The following is a 15,492-nucleotide window of genomic DNA, read 5'->3' as shown; positions in this document are numbered from 1 at the left end:
AAGAACTCACCAAATATATAGACGTTCAGTATATTGTGTGTCCTACAAAGCAATAATTATTCCCATAGTATATGTTTTAATTAATGCATTTCTTATGTCCACATTAGAACACTTTCACAAACTGTTATTCTTATGCACATTGTAAAGTTAGGTTTATCTTACGTGAATTTAGTAACAGTTCAACATGAAGCAGACAACACAGGTACGGTGGCTTTACTGTACTGCTTTCTGCTTAGAATTACACAGCCACATGTGGCTCTAATACCTCTTTCAACGGGTAAGGGGAAGGGGATTCTTGTACTTTTCCATCAAGACCGCAAGCCGGTTGAAACAACGGCTAAAACTTGAGCATACTGAAACAGAATTTCCCATCAACTTTGGGAGGTTCAGGCTGTCACACACTGTCATCACAATTACCTTCTCCTATGTCTATAACTCTCCAAAATATAGTTACAGGATTACAATGGGGGAAAGAAAGATCACCGCTCCAGGCAGATACACAAATTAGGAACGAGTGATGTAAGCATTAATTTCTACATAAGTTCATCTACTAGGAGAACTAGATTCCATTTTTTTATGGTGAAAGGTCATTTCTCCAATCTGTTTCCAATACTAGTCTCAGAAACAAATTCCTCTAGGCCAGCATATTCTCACAAAAGAGACAGACTTTTTTTTCTTGGTTTATTACATCTGAGCAGCCATTCCTCTTTGGGAAAGCATTAAGAGAATACATTTTCAATCTCATGGATAGCTTCTTTTCATCCAGGCCCTGCCTTTGGTGGCTTTGAGTCAGCCCATCAGGATCAAAAACACATTTGGCCATCAATCCTGCTTAAGACCACTGAGAGTTTGGCAATTATGAAATTCTGTAAATATAAAATACTCACTTCCTTTTTAACTTTATGCTCTGCAGCCTGTATCCGTTGTTCCATCTCTTCCTCCAGCTCGCTGAGCTGAACTGCCGCTTTATCTTGAGCTCTAAAATTTAAAAGTAAACATTCTCTTAGGAATTGCCCTCTGGCTTGACAGAAACGTTGTGTGAAACACATCTGCCTACCTCAGCTAAAACAAATTAGACAGACAGACATGGAAACAGTTTAACATTGCCCAGACCTTGAAACTGGTATGGTTGGGAACAAAAATCACAAATTAATTTGAAGATACAGGCAAATTAGATTTTAAATAATAGCTGACAGCTGATGATTAATATGAAATACATCACATCTGCGTTCTGAAAATTAAGTTACAGAGATAAAAGGCCCCTCTGGTTATCCTATGAAGAGACTTCAAAAGGATAACTACAGCAACTTGCATCACCCACACATACAAGATCTCTGTCCTGAGCTAATCTGTTTGGTTTTGGCAGTAATGATGTGAGATTGCAAATGCTGAGTAGTTACAATAAGTAAATACACCCCTTGAAGCTGAAGAAGCAAAAATATGGTTTCTAAAGTGAAAGTATAATGGGTGTGTCTGCTAAAACTCAAAGTTACAGCCAAGGAAGAGTCAAAATGTTTTAAGATGTTAAACATAAGAATAGAGCCTGCAAAAATTTGGTCCAGGATTTATCCAAAATATGAACAGGGAATCATCTGCAAGCTGCTATATGTGCTGATGCACATGTGTGTGCCTACAAACTAACCTTTGAACTCATTTCATGGAAATACTCTGCATGACATATTTTGGCATTAATTCCCAGTAGTTTAACCCAACAAAGTGTGATAGAGAAAAAAGTAACTGCATAACTGAACTAGGAACTAGAAACACAACTCACTATACCTTTTTACCGCGATGGCCAAAGTTTCCATCTCTGTGCTTTGAAGTTTGATCTCTCGGATGAAGTTCTTAATGACATGTTCATACGGCTGGATTAATCTTGGTTCCGCTATGTGTATGTTCTGATACAGAACACTGACTTGCTCTTGTCTGAAAGAGAGAGATACCTTTTTAACGCACTTACTTGGAACAATGTTCTATAATAGGTTTGAAAAATGTATTACAAACGAAGATATTCCTCTTTTTGCATGTTTTTAAAATTTAGTGAGTTAGATACAGACTTTGAACATTCAGCACAATATGTCTGAACTCTTCTAAATGATGTTTACCCTTCCTGCTCCTCTATTTTAATATAGTTACTCTAGAAAAAACTTTTCAGCTTAAGTAAATTTTTTGTACTTCTATGCATGATGTATTGAAGACCATGCGACTGGAGTAACCCATAATGTATATCAAGTTTGTTGGTAGCTCTAATGTTAATCATAATCCATGAAGTTTACAACTTTAGGAGAAAGTGCATAAGAAACGAAAATGGGTATGAATGCCAACCATCTAATTTAAAATGGATGTTTAAAGGGGGGAGAGGGAGATGATCATATCTTCTTCAAGAAAAAAAAAGTTTGATATTCCCTCAGCTGTTAGACTTCTAGTATTTACATCTCTTGTATCAGCGCATGGCAGAGGGGAGCTGTAGGGGAAGTGAGAACACAGCTCTTTGGTTTAAGACAAACTATTCTGGTCCAGACGACTACACTCCTCATAATGCCAGCCCTGTTTTATACCCAAAAAAATTCATTGTTATAAGAAGTTAATTCTGTATATGACTCTCATGTGAAAGATAACAGATATATCTCATACAGAAGAAAGAAAAAAGTTTCTGGAAGTGCTTTAGTTATTAAAAGCCCTCCTGAAATTTATACTGCTTCTTAAAAGCTGCCCCAATGCAGGAACAGTATATTCCGACTTCCATTTGATCTGGACTCACTTACACAGATTGCATACAGTTTTAATTGTCAAAGCAAAGAATCTTGACAAGATACAAAACCAAAAAATAGCATAAGCACCAAAACATTATTACACAGATTACTACATAAAAAGCACTGATTTCTGATCATACCACTAGTAACGCCATGTAACCCTTTGTGTTACATGCCATCTAGGTTCCAATATTTCGATTACCATAAGGCAATATACCAGAGAAAGTTCTGTAACAGAATTTAGCAGGGTCAAGGAAAATTGAAGCTGATTGCCACATAGCCTATATGCCAGAACATCAACGGGTATTCAAGAACTTAAAAATTAAACAGAAAAAAAAAGTAAAAGGGAAGATCAGGTCTAGAAAGGTGGAGGAAGCAGGCCAGTAATGAGGAAATACAGCATCTCAGTGGCAGAAATGTGAACAAAAATAATGTTTTGCAAGTTCTAGTCTAACATCATATCTAACATATCATGAATACATGACCTCTTTTTGTTGTTAAAGGAAAGCTTAAACTCTGATTTAATGATCCTCCTCATTAGACAGCTGATGTTTTCCTATCTTCTGTGGCAGTAGTGCTATTTAATACCTTCATCATATGCATGATATCCACAATCAGTGTATATTTTCTGCATTTTTTCCCACTTGAAGCAATTCCACAGCTTTGATTATCAACATTGCAGCACTCTGCTTCTTCTATGTGATTTCCCCACTGAAGGTATAACTTATTTTATTACAACAGTACCATAATTGTTACTATAGCTCAGATTCCCATTTTAAATAACTGAAGTATTTCAGGACACCGTAAAATCTGTTTCCACCTGAAAGGCTGACATTCATTTCAATATACAGAAATATAACAGCAGCTCAAAGAAATACAGATTTACTGATGCCAGGGGCATTTCTGTGTACATACATGTTTCTGTCTTGCAAAGGGTTTCCTTTACAAAGGCTAATGCTTTAGCTGTATTCAGTATTTCCAGAAGTTAAGTTAAACTTAATGTAGTGCTCTGAATATCTTCCAATGTATGCACACAATTCCTTTTTCAAAATGTATTTTAAACAGAGTAATGTCAAGGTTCACAAACAGTGACAATAATGTGCAGATTCAGCTGATCATCAGATGCTACAAACTATGTATAAATAATATATCATTAAAGAACTCCTCAAATGTATGTTTACTCAATTAATAATTCGCATTTAAAAAACTATTACAAACATTTTCCTTAGCAATAACTTTGTGCTGAAACAACACTGACATTATCAGCACCAGCAGAAATATTAAAAATAGGAAAAACTAAAAAATAAAAATAAAATTGTAGACTTAAAATCCGCCCTCCTTTCACTCTGTACTATTACAACATACAGACAAATGTAAGATTTCTGCGCTAAAAGGCTTACTGCACAACAGAGTTTTGGAACGGTTCTGATGACAGCGTGTATGACAAAATAAGTCTGAGGTTTGGGTTCATCAGATCTCAATTAAATTTCAAGTGTACAGTAGATTTGTAGCATTTAGACACTGATTTCCAAGTGCACACAGCTGGACAAACAATAAGGTCAGTGTCTCAAGGTGTTAACATTTACAGAATTCCTACCACGCTTCCATTAACGCTGGGTAGGCTTGAAGCCGGAGCCTGGCTGTACTTCAAACATCACAAAATGTAGCCTCTCCGTAGTCTCTCCGTTTGAAATTCCATTTATTTTTGATAGTTGGACTGAGAGCTGGTAACGTATGCTGCATTTCATAAATTCCTAGCACTTCAGCAGTTGTCCTTCAGAGCTGCAAGTTGCTCACCAAAACAGCCAATAAGCTATTCTAGAATAGCTTCAAATTTTAGATGGAAGCAGACATTGTGCATATCCAGAATTAGCTGCTGAAGAATGTCACTTCTTCAAACAGTGTGAATACACACACAGTTCTTTAAATGAGTCGCATGTAAAATAGAAATGGCACTAGCCACAGAGAGATGGACAGAGCTTATCAATCTTCCACGGCAGATAAATTCAGCACAATCTAGGTCAACATATATGATTTTTAGAAATATGAAATACAAACATGAGATCTGTGTTCTGAAATTTTCTTTTTTCCTTTAAATTCCACCAACAAGATGCTTACCAATAACCTTGTTTCCTAGAAAGCAAACAGTATGAAAATTACTTGTTACTTGATGCTAACATAAAATATTCGTTACTTGAGCAAGTAACGATCTTGCTTGTTACTTGAGGAAGTTTTCCTGATTCTCCTCCAAATCACAGGTCACCGAATTAGGGCTGGATCTTTAAGGACCTACATAACTTTTTTCACAAGATTACAGGTTTATATTGGTACTCTATCTTTCTCATCCCATCTTGTGCAGGATTAATCAGCTGCTGCCTTTAAATCAAATGAAGATACGTCCATAAACCTACACTGTACCTCAAACTGTACTATAAATCCTGTGTTCAAAAATAGCACATGCATAACATCAATACCAGAGGCCTCCTACGTCAATACAGATTATTAATGGAGTAGCAAAACTGAAGGTAGTGTCTTATGCTGACGGGACTAGAGAATCAATTAGTCTGGCCTTTGCTTACCGTATTTTGTGCCAGGAGCAGAAGACATTTGTAGTGGAATATCATAATGTATTTCTGCAACTTTTGTTCTTTTAACAAGAATGCCACAGCCACTCCCTCTTGCAGCTTCTTTTCAAAGTGTATGCAAATACACATACCAGAACTGAAGATAGAAATCAGTATCCCCGTGCTGCTGAGCCTCTGCCATACAGCTAAGTCTGCTTTAAGACGCAGTAGTCAGAAGCACAAAGTAGTTATTGTGAGAGTTTATTCTCCCTCTGTGATACAAGAACCTCTTTGTATTTATTATTCCTCCTTAGCCCAGTGACCAGTTACCATCCAGATGGATTCAAAATAGTGACTCAGTTTTATGAAACAGTACTCAGGCTTAAGAAGTAAAACAATACCCATACAACCACAACTGTGCAGGACCCTGGAAAGGGCCTGGAAGACTTTTTTAGATTCAAATTGGCCACTGAAATTCTCAGCGACACTTACCTGAGTGATTCTATGGCAACCTTATGGGAAGTCTTAATTAAAAACATGACTCAACAACTACTGCAGCAACAAAAAAAGAGGAGAAATTAAAGTCATGCAACAAAATTGATGGGATTCTGCTTAATCACTTATGCCTTCAGCAAGAAGTAATACACTTTCATGAATTGGGAAGACTGCTATTGATTTAATCACTCCAAGTATCCGTGATGAATTAGCAGCAAGCACACTGTGATAATATTTTATAGATACACAGGATTTTAGAAGGATGCAGCTATATACACTCTATATCAACATGCAGTAAGTATTTGATGATTATGAGAGGAATTGTTCTGAATTGTCTTTTTCCATATTTTCATTCACTCCTCTGTTTTCACATGCTTTGGTAAATATCAGTGACACTAGTGCAGCAGGACAGATTAGTGCAGTTCCCCTTGAATACATGCTATTTCTTTATGCACATTCATTAGTTATTCAAAATTATTTATCAAGGAAGATTTCACAAATGGATTTCACCAAGCTGACTCCTGGACTCTGAATAATCTATCCTTTTGCTGGACAAAAAGGCAACTAGAATGCTCTTACTTCAGTTTCAGCAAAGTTCACCAGAAATGCTCAGGTTTGCCCTTTAAAACTGGTCTTCCTTGGAATCCTGAAATCACTTTTAAATGGATTTAGCTGCACCCTTTTATGTTCCACACTAACACAACTGTAGACATTCACAAATACTAATGCATAGAAAGAGCATTTTTTGATATACGACTTGAAAGAAACCGTCCCTTTGGACCATCTGGCACTATGGTTACACTATCTACCATGCATGCCTTTCTGTTGCTTCTACAAAGTACAGACACAAAACACTAGTACCCAAAACAGTATAGTATTCTGGCCAAGTACTGCTCTGGCTTTACCTTACCTCATCTCAAAGGTTTTATAATGTAAGCTGTCTGTAAAATTAGTAATTAGTAAGTGTAATTAGTCAATATTTGCACAATTTCACGTAAGAGTTAACTCAAGCAAAGTTACTGCATTCACATGGTTTCAGAGAGTTCCTGAGAGAAATACAGAAAGAAAATAAAACTGCCCTGATGGTAACACAATTTGTAACGTGATAGATTTAAAATACCATGGTAGAACACCAGGAGAATACAGGTGAAAAAAAAAAAAGAATAAAAGCAACACTGGGATTAGAGATATCAGATATTTAGATTATATTAAGTGGTATAATTTCATTTAACCCACAGAGCTGTGCTAATTCATACCAATTTATAGTATTATTTTGGTTTGCTGAATGTACAGTGACCATCTGCCTTATGACCCACACTCTGAATGCAGCTCAGAGGGAGCCGATGGAATTTATCACAGCAGAATGATAATTTTACAGTGAGGGCGGTAAAACAGGTTGCCCAGAGAGATGGTAGATGCCCCATCCTTGGAAACATTCAAGGTCAGGTTGGATGGGGCTCTGAGAAACTTGATCTAGTTGAAGATGTCCCTGCTCATTGCAGGGGGGTTGGACTAGATGATCTTTAGAGGTCCCTTCCAACCCAAACTATTCTATGATTCTATAAGAAGATTAACTCTACAGTTCCTCAGTATCTTACATGTGTTCCCTATGTAGTTGCCAGAGAGAGGATGCTATGTTACATGGGCCCCTTAGTCTGACCCCAAGGGTAGTATTTTCAGTATAGTTTTCCACCAAAGATGTACAAAGTGCAATAAGCTAGTGGAAAACTGTCGGAAATCAAAGATGTGCCAGTGGTGTTGTAATACTACCTTCCCTCATCCACATGGTAAAGATTCAGTGTTTCCTCCATTGCTATTTTCTGTATGTTTACCTGGGTCTGCTTTAGAAAGGTTGAGACTGACAAGGTGACCAGCACAATTTCAGGGCCTCCCTGTGCAGGGCACTCTGGGGAGCACAAAGCAGCAAAACAAGGTAAAAGCTCACTTGGGCAAGAGCTGCACGTGGGCTGTCAGGGTTAGCTGGGTGAGGGTTGTATTGAGAGGTAAGAAAACTAGATCAAAGTGTTCCCCAGCAGGACTATCTTTGTAGGTCGTTCTGTGTACATCCACATCTCTCTCAACAACATCCCTTGTCAATTACTGACCTGTGTCTTCACTTCTATTTTCTTTCTTATCCATGTTCTTACCTGCAGACTTAAGGTCCCCAAACACTTTCTTTTTGTATTCTTGACCCAGACATCTTTCAAGCACTGGAAAAATATAGTTGCTATTTTTGTAGGTGCAGGTAAAAGCAAAGATAATCACCACTACACTTAAACTTGTTTTCATGCTGATAATACCCTCCCGTTCCTAAGTTTTAGAACACTATTCTAATGGTCTCTTCCCAGTGTAGGTGAGCTTGTAAAATTATTCTCATTGCTTGTAGCAGCTCTGTTCTGGTATGGGCATGAAGGGATGAAGTTTAAGGTGGCCTGAGCCAGGAAGGTCTGAGCTGGGTGGTTGGAGCAAGAGAAAGATCAAGCATTACGCATCTGATGACTGTCCTTACACTGGAGACCAATAGCCTATGTGTGCCACCAAGAGACAGAGAAATACCTTTTTCTGAAAAACAGACACATTGGATATGCCATCATATCAGCCACCAGAAAAGATTGACCAAATCCATTTCAAATTGGAAAGGATCTACTTTTGTCACAGCTGAGTGCCTTTCTCCTAAATTAAGTGCCTTGAGTAAAAACAGATTACACGAAACAGTGTAAAATTCAAGGTATTTCTCAACCTGAAGCACTATGGGGTTTTTTAATACCACCTTTTCTTTTTCTGTATCTGACCCTTCGGAAACAGGCTGCATTAAAAGAAGACGAACAAATCTGCAACCCCCAGATGAGAGAGCCTGGCCAAGGGCTGATTCCCAGGGGAGGGATTTTTAATGTTTCCAAGGAATAAATACTGTTCCCTTCCTAAAGACAGAGGTGTGATTTGGAGCCAGTGGAGCACGAGTGGAAAAGACTGTGGGACGGAGGGAAAGTTGAAGTCGGTGGAAAAGGAGAACGCTCCAAAGGATATGGTTATGATAAATGATCGTGTGACATGAAAATACCAGGAAAACGAATGCTACAGTGCTTAAGTTATTTGGCACAGATGCTGTTCTGTTTAAAGCAAAAAACAGAAGAGCAGTAAAACCTAAGGTAGCTCAGAAAGTCTTCTAGCTCACAGAAAGGCATCCATCACACTTCTAGCAGAGCACATTTGTCAAACCCCTGTCATGAGACATATTAAAAGACAAGACATCATTCTTACAGCAGAGATCCCCTCTCCAGCATTGTGACAAAGGCGGAACCAGCATTTGTTTTTCCTCAGGATTTGCCTTTATCCTCTCTCCAGGGAACACACTTTGACTTCCAAGGAAATCTCTCCAGTGCGATATCATGGCTCATCATCTCTTGGAAGTAAACCAAAATTGCTGACAAGAGTTGATGCTGTGCTCTGTATCGACTTGGGCAAAAATCCATCCTGGCTCATGACGGCAAGAGCATGACAGGTTTTGGACGTTTTTTTATGCAGCAGAGCCCCTCTCCTTCACTGTAGCACAGCAGTATATCCCACGAGCATCATCTGTCTTCACAATTTAAGCAGCTCATGTTAGAAACAGCACTCTCTTCTCGTTTTATCATGTCCCTCAGATTCACATTTCCCATACAGCTTCAGATGACATGATTGGGGGCGAACTGTTATCATAATCACATTAGGAGACTTTGGAATTGTACATTGCATAAAATCTCACAGTCTGGCAGCACTGAAATCAGAGTCCGATGAACAGTCAGCTTGGCCCAAAGTACGAGGCACACAAATAAAACAGAGCCCAAGACTAAAAAGCAAAGCAATGAAGTATGGGGACTCCCAGAAGCAGAAGAATTTAACTCAAAATAGGGATACAAACTTTCTTCTCCAGATTCATCCACCCATTCATGTTTAAATTAATTTAGTGCATTTTCCAATCAGATTATCCAATCTGCCAAATATCACACAAAAATTGCCTGGTAGGGCTTAAAGGGATTCAGTTTATCCCAGAGTGATCCCACAATACACAAGAACGCAACAGCACACAGAGTCCCAAGTCTTTGTTCTTTCTGACTGAAGGTCTGTGACATTAAAATTTCAAAATCTGTTTTCTGGGAAGTTTTTTTGCCTGTAACTTACAGACACAAATAACTGTTGTAGCATTCACAAGCACAGGTTTCTCCTGAAGTGTCAGTGGATGCTGGATCATTCTTTGTTCAAGCTGAGGAATGGAAAAGCATTGCCATGGGGAGACTTTTCCACATGCCTAGGAGCGTGGACGGAACCTTTCAATCTTACCACTGAAATCCAAACTGATTTGAGGTTGGCCACATATTAAAAAAGAACGCAACACTCAGTAACACGGCCAAAGGCTAAACCCTTCCAGTGCAGGCAGTACACTGGAGCACTCACTGCCTGGAGCACCAAATAGGTAAGTTTCTTAACTTTTTTTGTCTGCTCCTATACCATTGCAAATACTTCTTAGAGGAACAAACTAACGAACATGCCTGAGTTCTCTATAAAACAGATCTCCTTTGGCTCACACAGGTATACTCCAGTTGGCAATTCACTACATATAAACTAACGGCATTGCAATCTTTTGTGTTTAATTACTCATTATACCAGATTGAATACAACAACACAGAAGGGTAGCTGCGTTTTAAATGAAATAAATGCCAAAAGAAACCCCCAATCCTCTACACAATTCCACTAAAATCTGACTTCACACATTATATTAGGTCACCGGCCTGGAAAGACTTCCCACTTTTTTTGTGCTAGAGGCACAATTGCCCACTAAGCATGTGTAAAGACTACGGAAAACAACACTTTGACTAACAGTGACCACCTTACCAAGAAATCTAACTGAATTTAGTCCCAAAAATCTGTTTAGACAGGGAGGGAAGGAGCAAGGCTGAAAAGAAACTCTTTGATATTACTTTTCCTGTTTAACTGCAACCGATACAACCAGAGCTCCAGTACGTACCGACTTCGGTGTTTTAAAGTATAAGCTAACAGAACTGTGCAACTGATACACCAAACTGCAGAGAGGCAGGATCCACCCTATAATAAAACTATCTTTTTTAAAATTAACTAAATTCAAAATACATGTATTGTAGTATATGCTTGTTTTACTGCCTGGAATGAGGCAGTACCTGGCAGTCAACAATGTTGCATATAATGTCTGCTACTACACTGAGGACTGGGTCAGGATATTGATCTGTTACTGGGTTTCACACCTCTTTATGGAGGTTTCCTTAGGGCTTTTAAAAGCTCAGTCGCAGAAACAGAGGCTGAACCATGTGTATTGATATCAGTGAAAAATTTCCGCTTGATTTCCATGGGCACTCAATCAAGCTCAGGAATGACAGAGACCACAGGTGTTTATTGCGTAATTTTCTCCTGACTTCAGCCCTGGTTTTATCTCACTACTTCCATCTGCTAGGCCTTGTTTCTCCCTATATAAACCACAACAGCATCAAAGCACATGTGCCAGAGTTCTGCTAGACTGAGGCCAGAAGGCACAGCATTTTGAGGGACTGAACTCCAAAATAATCGAGACAAAAAACACACATGATCGAGATAAAAAATATGGAAAACTAACTCCACTCATCTGGGTTTGAGGAGTTACTTCTTTGTAATTACTTCTCTCATGGTTTTCAACACCAATGTTACAGCAAACATATGAAGGGTAATAAACCACAACGTGAGGACACCAACTGTTTTATAGTATTGAAGATAGGTCTGTTCTTCAAAGTACTGCCTTTCCCTAAAAAAAACTGAACTGATAAACAACTAAAAAAAAATTAAAATAACTTCTTCGAAGTACCAGCTTGTACTTTACACGGTTTTGTTATATTCTGTTGCTTAAAATCTCTCCGATGGCCAGACTCCTCAAACAATTTCAATACACTCATTACTTACACAAGCAGTCCTAATCATTTTAGTGGGACTACTCACATGAAAAAAAAATTACACATACATTTCAACAAAAAAAAGATGTGGGCCACAAATGGAAAAAAGTTGAGCTGTAACACAGATCTGCTTCTTGCACTTCAGGACAGGAAAGAGAAAGAACAAGAAAACAAAGGGCACACTGTTCTTCAGCTGACGTTGGCACACACCTAATAAATACAGCCAACTACGAAGGATGTTCAAAGCTATTTATAAAGCTGAACGTGAATAGGAAGCACTTATATCAAATTATTGCCCACCTGATACACATGTATTTAACTATCAAAATTTAGTTCTGTTTGCAATTGCGATGTATAAGAATCATAACACAAATGACATCAATTGTGTCATGATGAATTTAACAAAACTAAAGGACATGTGTGTACAGTGAAGCCAACGAAAGCTATTTCCCTTCCCTCATACTATCCTCTTAGACAAACAACTGGACTATATTCAAACTGCTGCTGCAAACATAGTAACCAAGATACTGTGATAGGCTTATTACCAAAAGGAGATAGATGCTTTCACAAGCCACCACTGTTCTTCAGTCAGATTTTTTCCATCTCCTATTGAGTTTCTGTCTGGCTTTAGGTTAAGTTATGAATTGCTTCTGCAAATTTTCAAACAGCCGCTTTTTTTTTTGTTCTCTTTCTGTAGAAAGCAAGTATGTAGCAAGGAAGGTGAATCATGAACTAGGTAAGAAAGACCCGTATGAAGTTACTGATCTATCTGAAATGGAGAAGTCCAATAAGACTAACCAATGTTATTTACCCTTCCAGTCCAAAAAGAAAAGAACAATTGACTCCAGTTGTGCACATGAGTAGCAGGTCACGTAACTGAAAATTTCTCTGAAGAAATTTTCCATCTCACAATCGAAACACATTTTTAAAAGTGGCTAGAACCATATTATTGGGGTAGATAAGAATTTAAGGCGCACTATATGGAGACTGGTATGATAAAAATTTGCCAACGATTTGATACATGCTCCTGTAAAACAATAAACTGTTTATTCCACTCGATTGTTACAAAAGTTACGCAGAAGCTAACATGCTTTTTATTAGCTTTGGTGTACCTCACAGCCAGGACCCACTGCAACTTGACACAGTCTCTCTGGATATATTCATGTACGTATTTTTTTTTAACTACCTCTTAACTAGCTGCCAAGCTCTTAAACTCAGATTGCTTGTCTTCCAGCTTAAACTACAATTTTTAAATGAAGCAGAATCACTCTGTACTTTTTATGGCCAACATTTTCATATTAATCTTGAGCACCTCAGGTTTCAGACAGATTACTGCAAACCACCAAAATGTGCCTCTGTAAACTGGAACCAGCTCGGTACTGACAGACCCGTGGTAATCGGCTTTAATCCCAAACCAAGCTACCATCAGTTGTCTTCATTTCACTGACATCGAGGGCAAAGGCTCTCACGGACTTGAGTGAGCTCCTCAGCCCGAGAGCCATACTTACGAACACCGTTAACCTGGAGGCAAAGGTGGTGTCGGCCCGCCTTTACCAGGAAAAGGAAAGCAGGGGTGCAAGAAAGATGCCGGGGGCTGGTCGGGGGATAGCGGGGGGGAGAAAGTTTCATTTGCGGAGCTGGCAGCACCTCGCATCCCGTGCGTCTCACCGGCCTGGTTTTCCCACGAGGGTCCCTGGCAGAGCAGCGGAGAGGAAGCAAGGAAGCGGCTGCACGCTAGAAAAGCAGAGCTGGAAGCCCTCAAAACCGGCAAGCAGATGCGGGGAGGGCTCCACACCCCTGCAAGCACAGCGGGCGGGGGGGTCAGGCTGAACTCCGGTACGGCCGTTCCCCAGCAAGGTATTGCATCAGCACCGGCGCAAGCTGCTGCCAGGAGGGCCGTTCCCCCTCCGGAGGGCGGCAGGGGCGGTTTGCCGCCGCGAGGCTCCCCGCGGGCAGGCTCGGCCCCGGCACCCCCGTGGCCGCAGCCCCGCTCCCAGCGGGGCGGCCGCCCCTCCTGCCGCCGCCCTGGGGTCCGGGGGGTGCGGGCGGCGGCGCCGGCGGGCCCGGGCCTTACCTGGGGATGTACCTCGCCTCGTCCCCGAGCCGCACCTCGAAGTCCCTCCAGGGCTGCTCCAGCCCCGCGGCGGCCCACGCCGGCGCCGCCGCCTCCTCCTCCTTGCCCTCCGGCTCGCCGCCGCCGGGCCGCCGCCGGGTGGCGCCGCGGAAGCCGCGGGCGAACTCCGGGAAGGTGATAGCCCCGTCGCGGTCGCTGTCGAGGCGCTGGAAGATGGCCTCGGCCTCGGCCGGCCGCACCCGCAGCTCGGCGCAGAGCGCCGCGAAGTCCTCCCGCTCGATGCGGCCCGAGCCGCTGGCGTCGCAGGCCAGGAAGAGGGCGCGCAGGCGGGAGAGCTCGTCCCCCGCCGCCTCGGGATCCATCGGCTGGGGCCGGGGGCGCGGATACTCTGCCCGCAGCTGGGACGGGACGCGACGAGGAGAGCGGCGACGGCCCGACCCGGCGGCACAACTTTGCCGTCGGCTCGGCGGGCTGGGACGGGCCCTGCTCCGCCCCGGCGCCCCGCGGGGCCGGGCGCGGCCGGGAGGCGGGGGGCGGGCCGCAGGTGGCGGCTTTCGGCTGTAGCCGGCGGCCGGCAGCGCCGAGGGGGCCCGCGGCACCCGGGCGGGGCTGCCGGCGCCCCCGGGAGAAGGCAGGAGGGTCCCGACGCGGCGGCCGGCAGGTGCCGGCCCCCTCTGCCCCCGGGCTGCCGCCCGCAGCCGGCGGTGCAAGGGCAGGGTGTCCCCTTTGCGCACCTCTCTGCCCACTGTGTTGCTAACAACACCGGTAACTATTTAGGAGCACCACGGGTTAAAAACACGTCCCACCCCCCTGCAGCAATCCAGCGTGAGTCCCAATGCTATGCGGTCACCGTAAGGTGTGAAATCTCATTTGAGTTTTCCAGCAGGATAAAAATACTCCTTATGTTCACGGAAGACAAAGAACCCAGGATGACCCAAAGTTTCACTAGATAAATTCTTGCTGACCATGAGTAGTCTTGGAGTTATGCGTTGCCGGCTACGGGCTCGCTGCTATCCCATCACCAGTAATTTAGAAATGTACGTTGTTAAAATAGCAGCTTAAACTGCAAATGCAAAAGCTACATTCAAATCAATAAACGAAAGGAGCCGGATTTTCAGTGCTCTGCACAGAAGAACTAGTGTTTGTCTTTCCTGACAGAAGTCAAGACTTCTCACTTTCTTGAAGTCAGACTCAAAATTCAGATTTCATTGGAAGCAGTTAAATTTTATCTGGGTTTTTTTTATTATTTCCCTGCTCTTATTCTTGTTTATGTCTATCTGCAAATGTAAGTCGTGTATACCAAAGTTGTGATAGAGTTAAACAGAATACAAATCCAGCTATCGAAACAGTGTTTCCTTATTGACCGAAACATAGCCCAAGGCTAAGTACGTGATCCAGCAAAGCACAAATAGTCCAGCTAACCTCTCATTAGAATAAATTGCGTACTGTAAATGGGAACTATAAAGTCCTCCTCTGCCTCAGAGATGTGGAATGCCCTCAAATAAAGTTATTATTATTTTACAGTTTTTGATTACTATTTTGTCAGGCTTAGACTCAGCCTAAAATCCTGTCAACAATCTCTCTCTGGTCAATGAAATGTTTTGTGAAATGTTCCCTGCACTGTAGAGAAATACAGCTGTTTTAAGTAATTTGGAATATAAATTTTAGCTTAA

The 15,492-nt window shown here is 41.6% G+C and overlaps 1 protein-coding gene across 1 annotated transcript in view; it reads right to left on the bottom strand.

Annotated features, from left to right (window-relative positions):
• RASEF (RAS and EF-hand domain containing) overlaps positions 1 to 14,181 on the bottom strand; it is a 32,366-nt gene extending 18,185 nt beyond the window's left edge. The window contains exons 1-3 of the mRNA XM_050913405.1: positions 13,820 to 14,181; positions 1,780 to 1,926; positions 888 to 978 (exon numbers count right to left, since the gene is read on the bottom strand). Of these exons, the coding sequence (XP_050769362.1) occupies positions 888 to 978; positions 1,780 to 1,926; positions 13,820 to 14,181 (600 nt within the window). The remainder of the gene's footprint in view (positions 1 to 887; positions 979 to 1,779; positions 1,927 to 13,819) is intronic.
• Between the last annotated feature and the right edge of the window lie 1,311 nt (positions 14,182 to 15,492).

The sequence above is a fragment of the Gymnogyps californianus genome, chromosome Z (genome assembly GCF_018139145.2).
Source record: "Gymnogyps californianus isolate 813 chromosome Z, ASM1813914v2, whole genome shotgun sequence".
In the NCBI taxonomy this organism is placed as follows: domain Eukaryota; kingdom Metazoa; phylum Chordata; class Aves; order Accipitriformes; family Cathartidae; genus Gymnogyps; species Gymnogyps californianus.
Note: the sequence above shows the minus strand (reverse complement) of the source record. Positions and strands in the feature narration are given on the sequence as shown.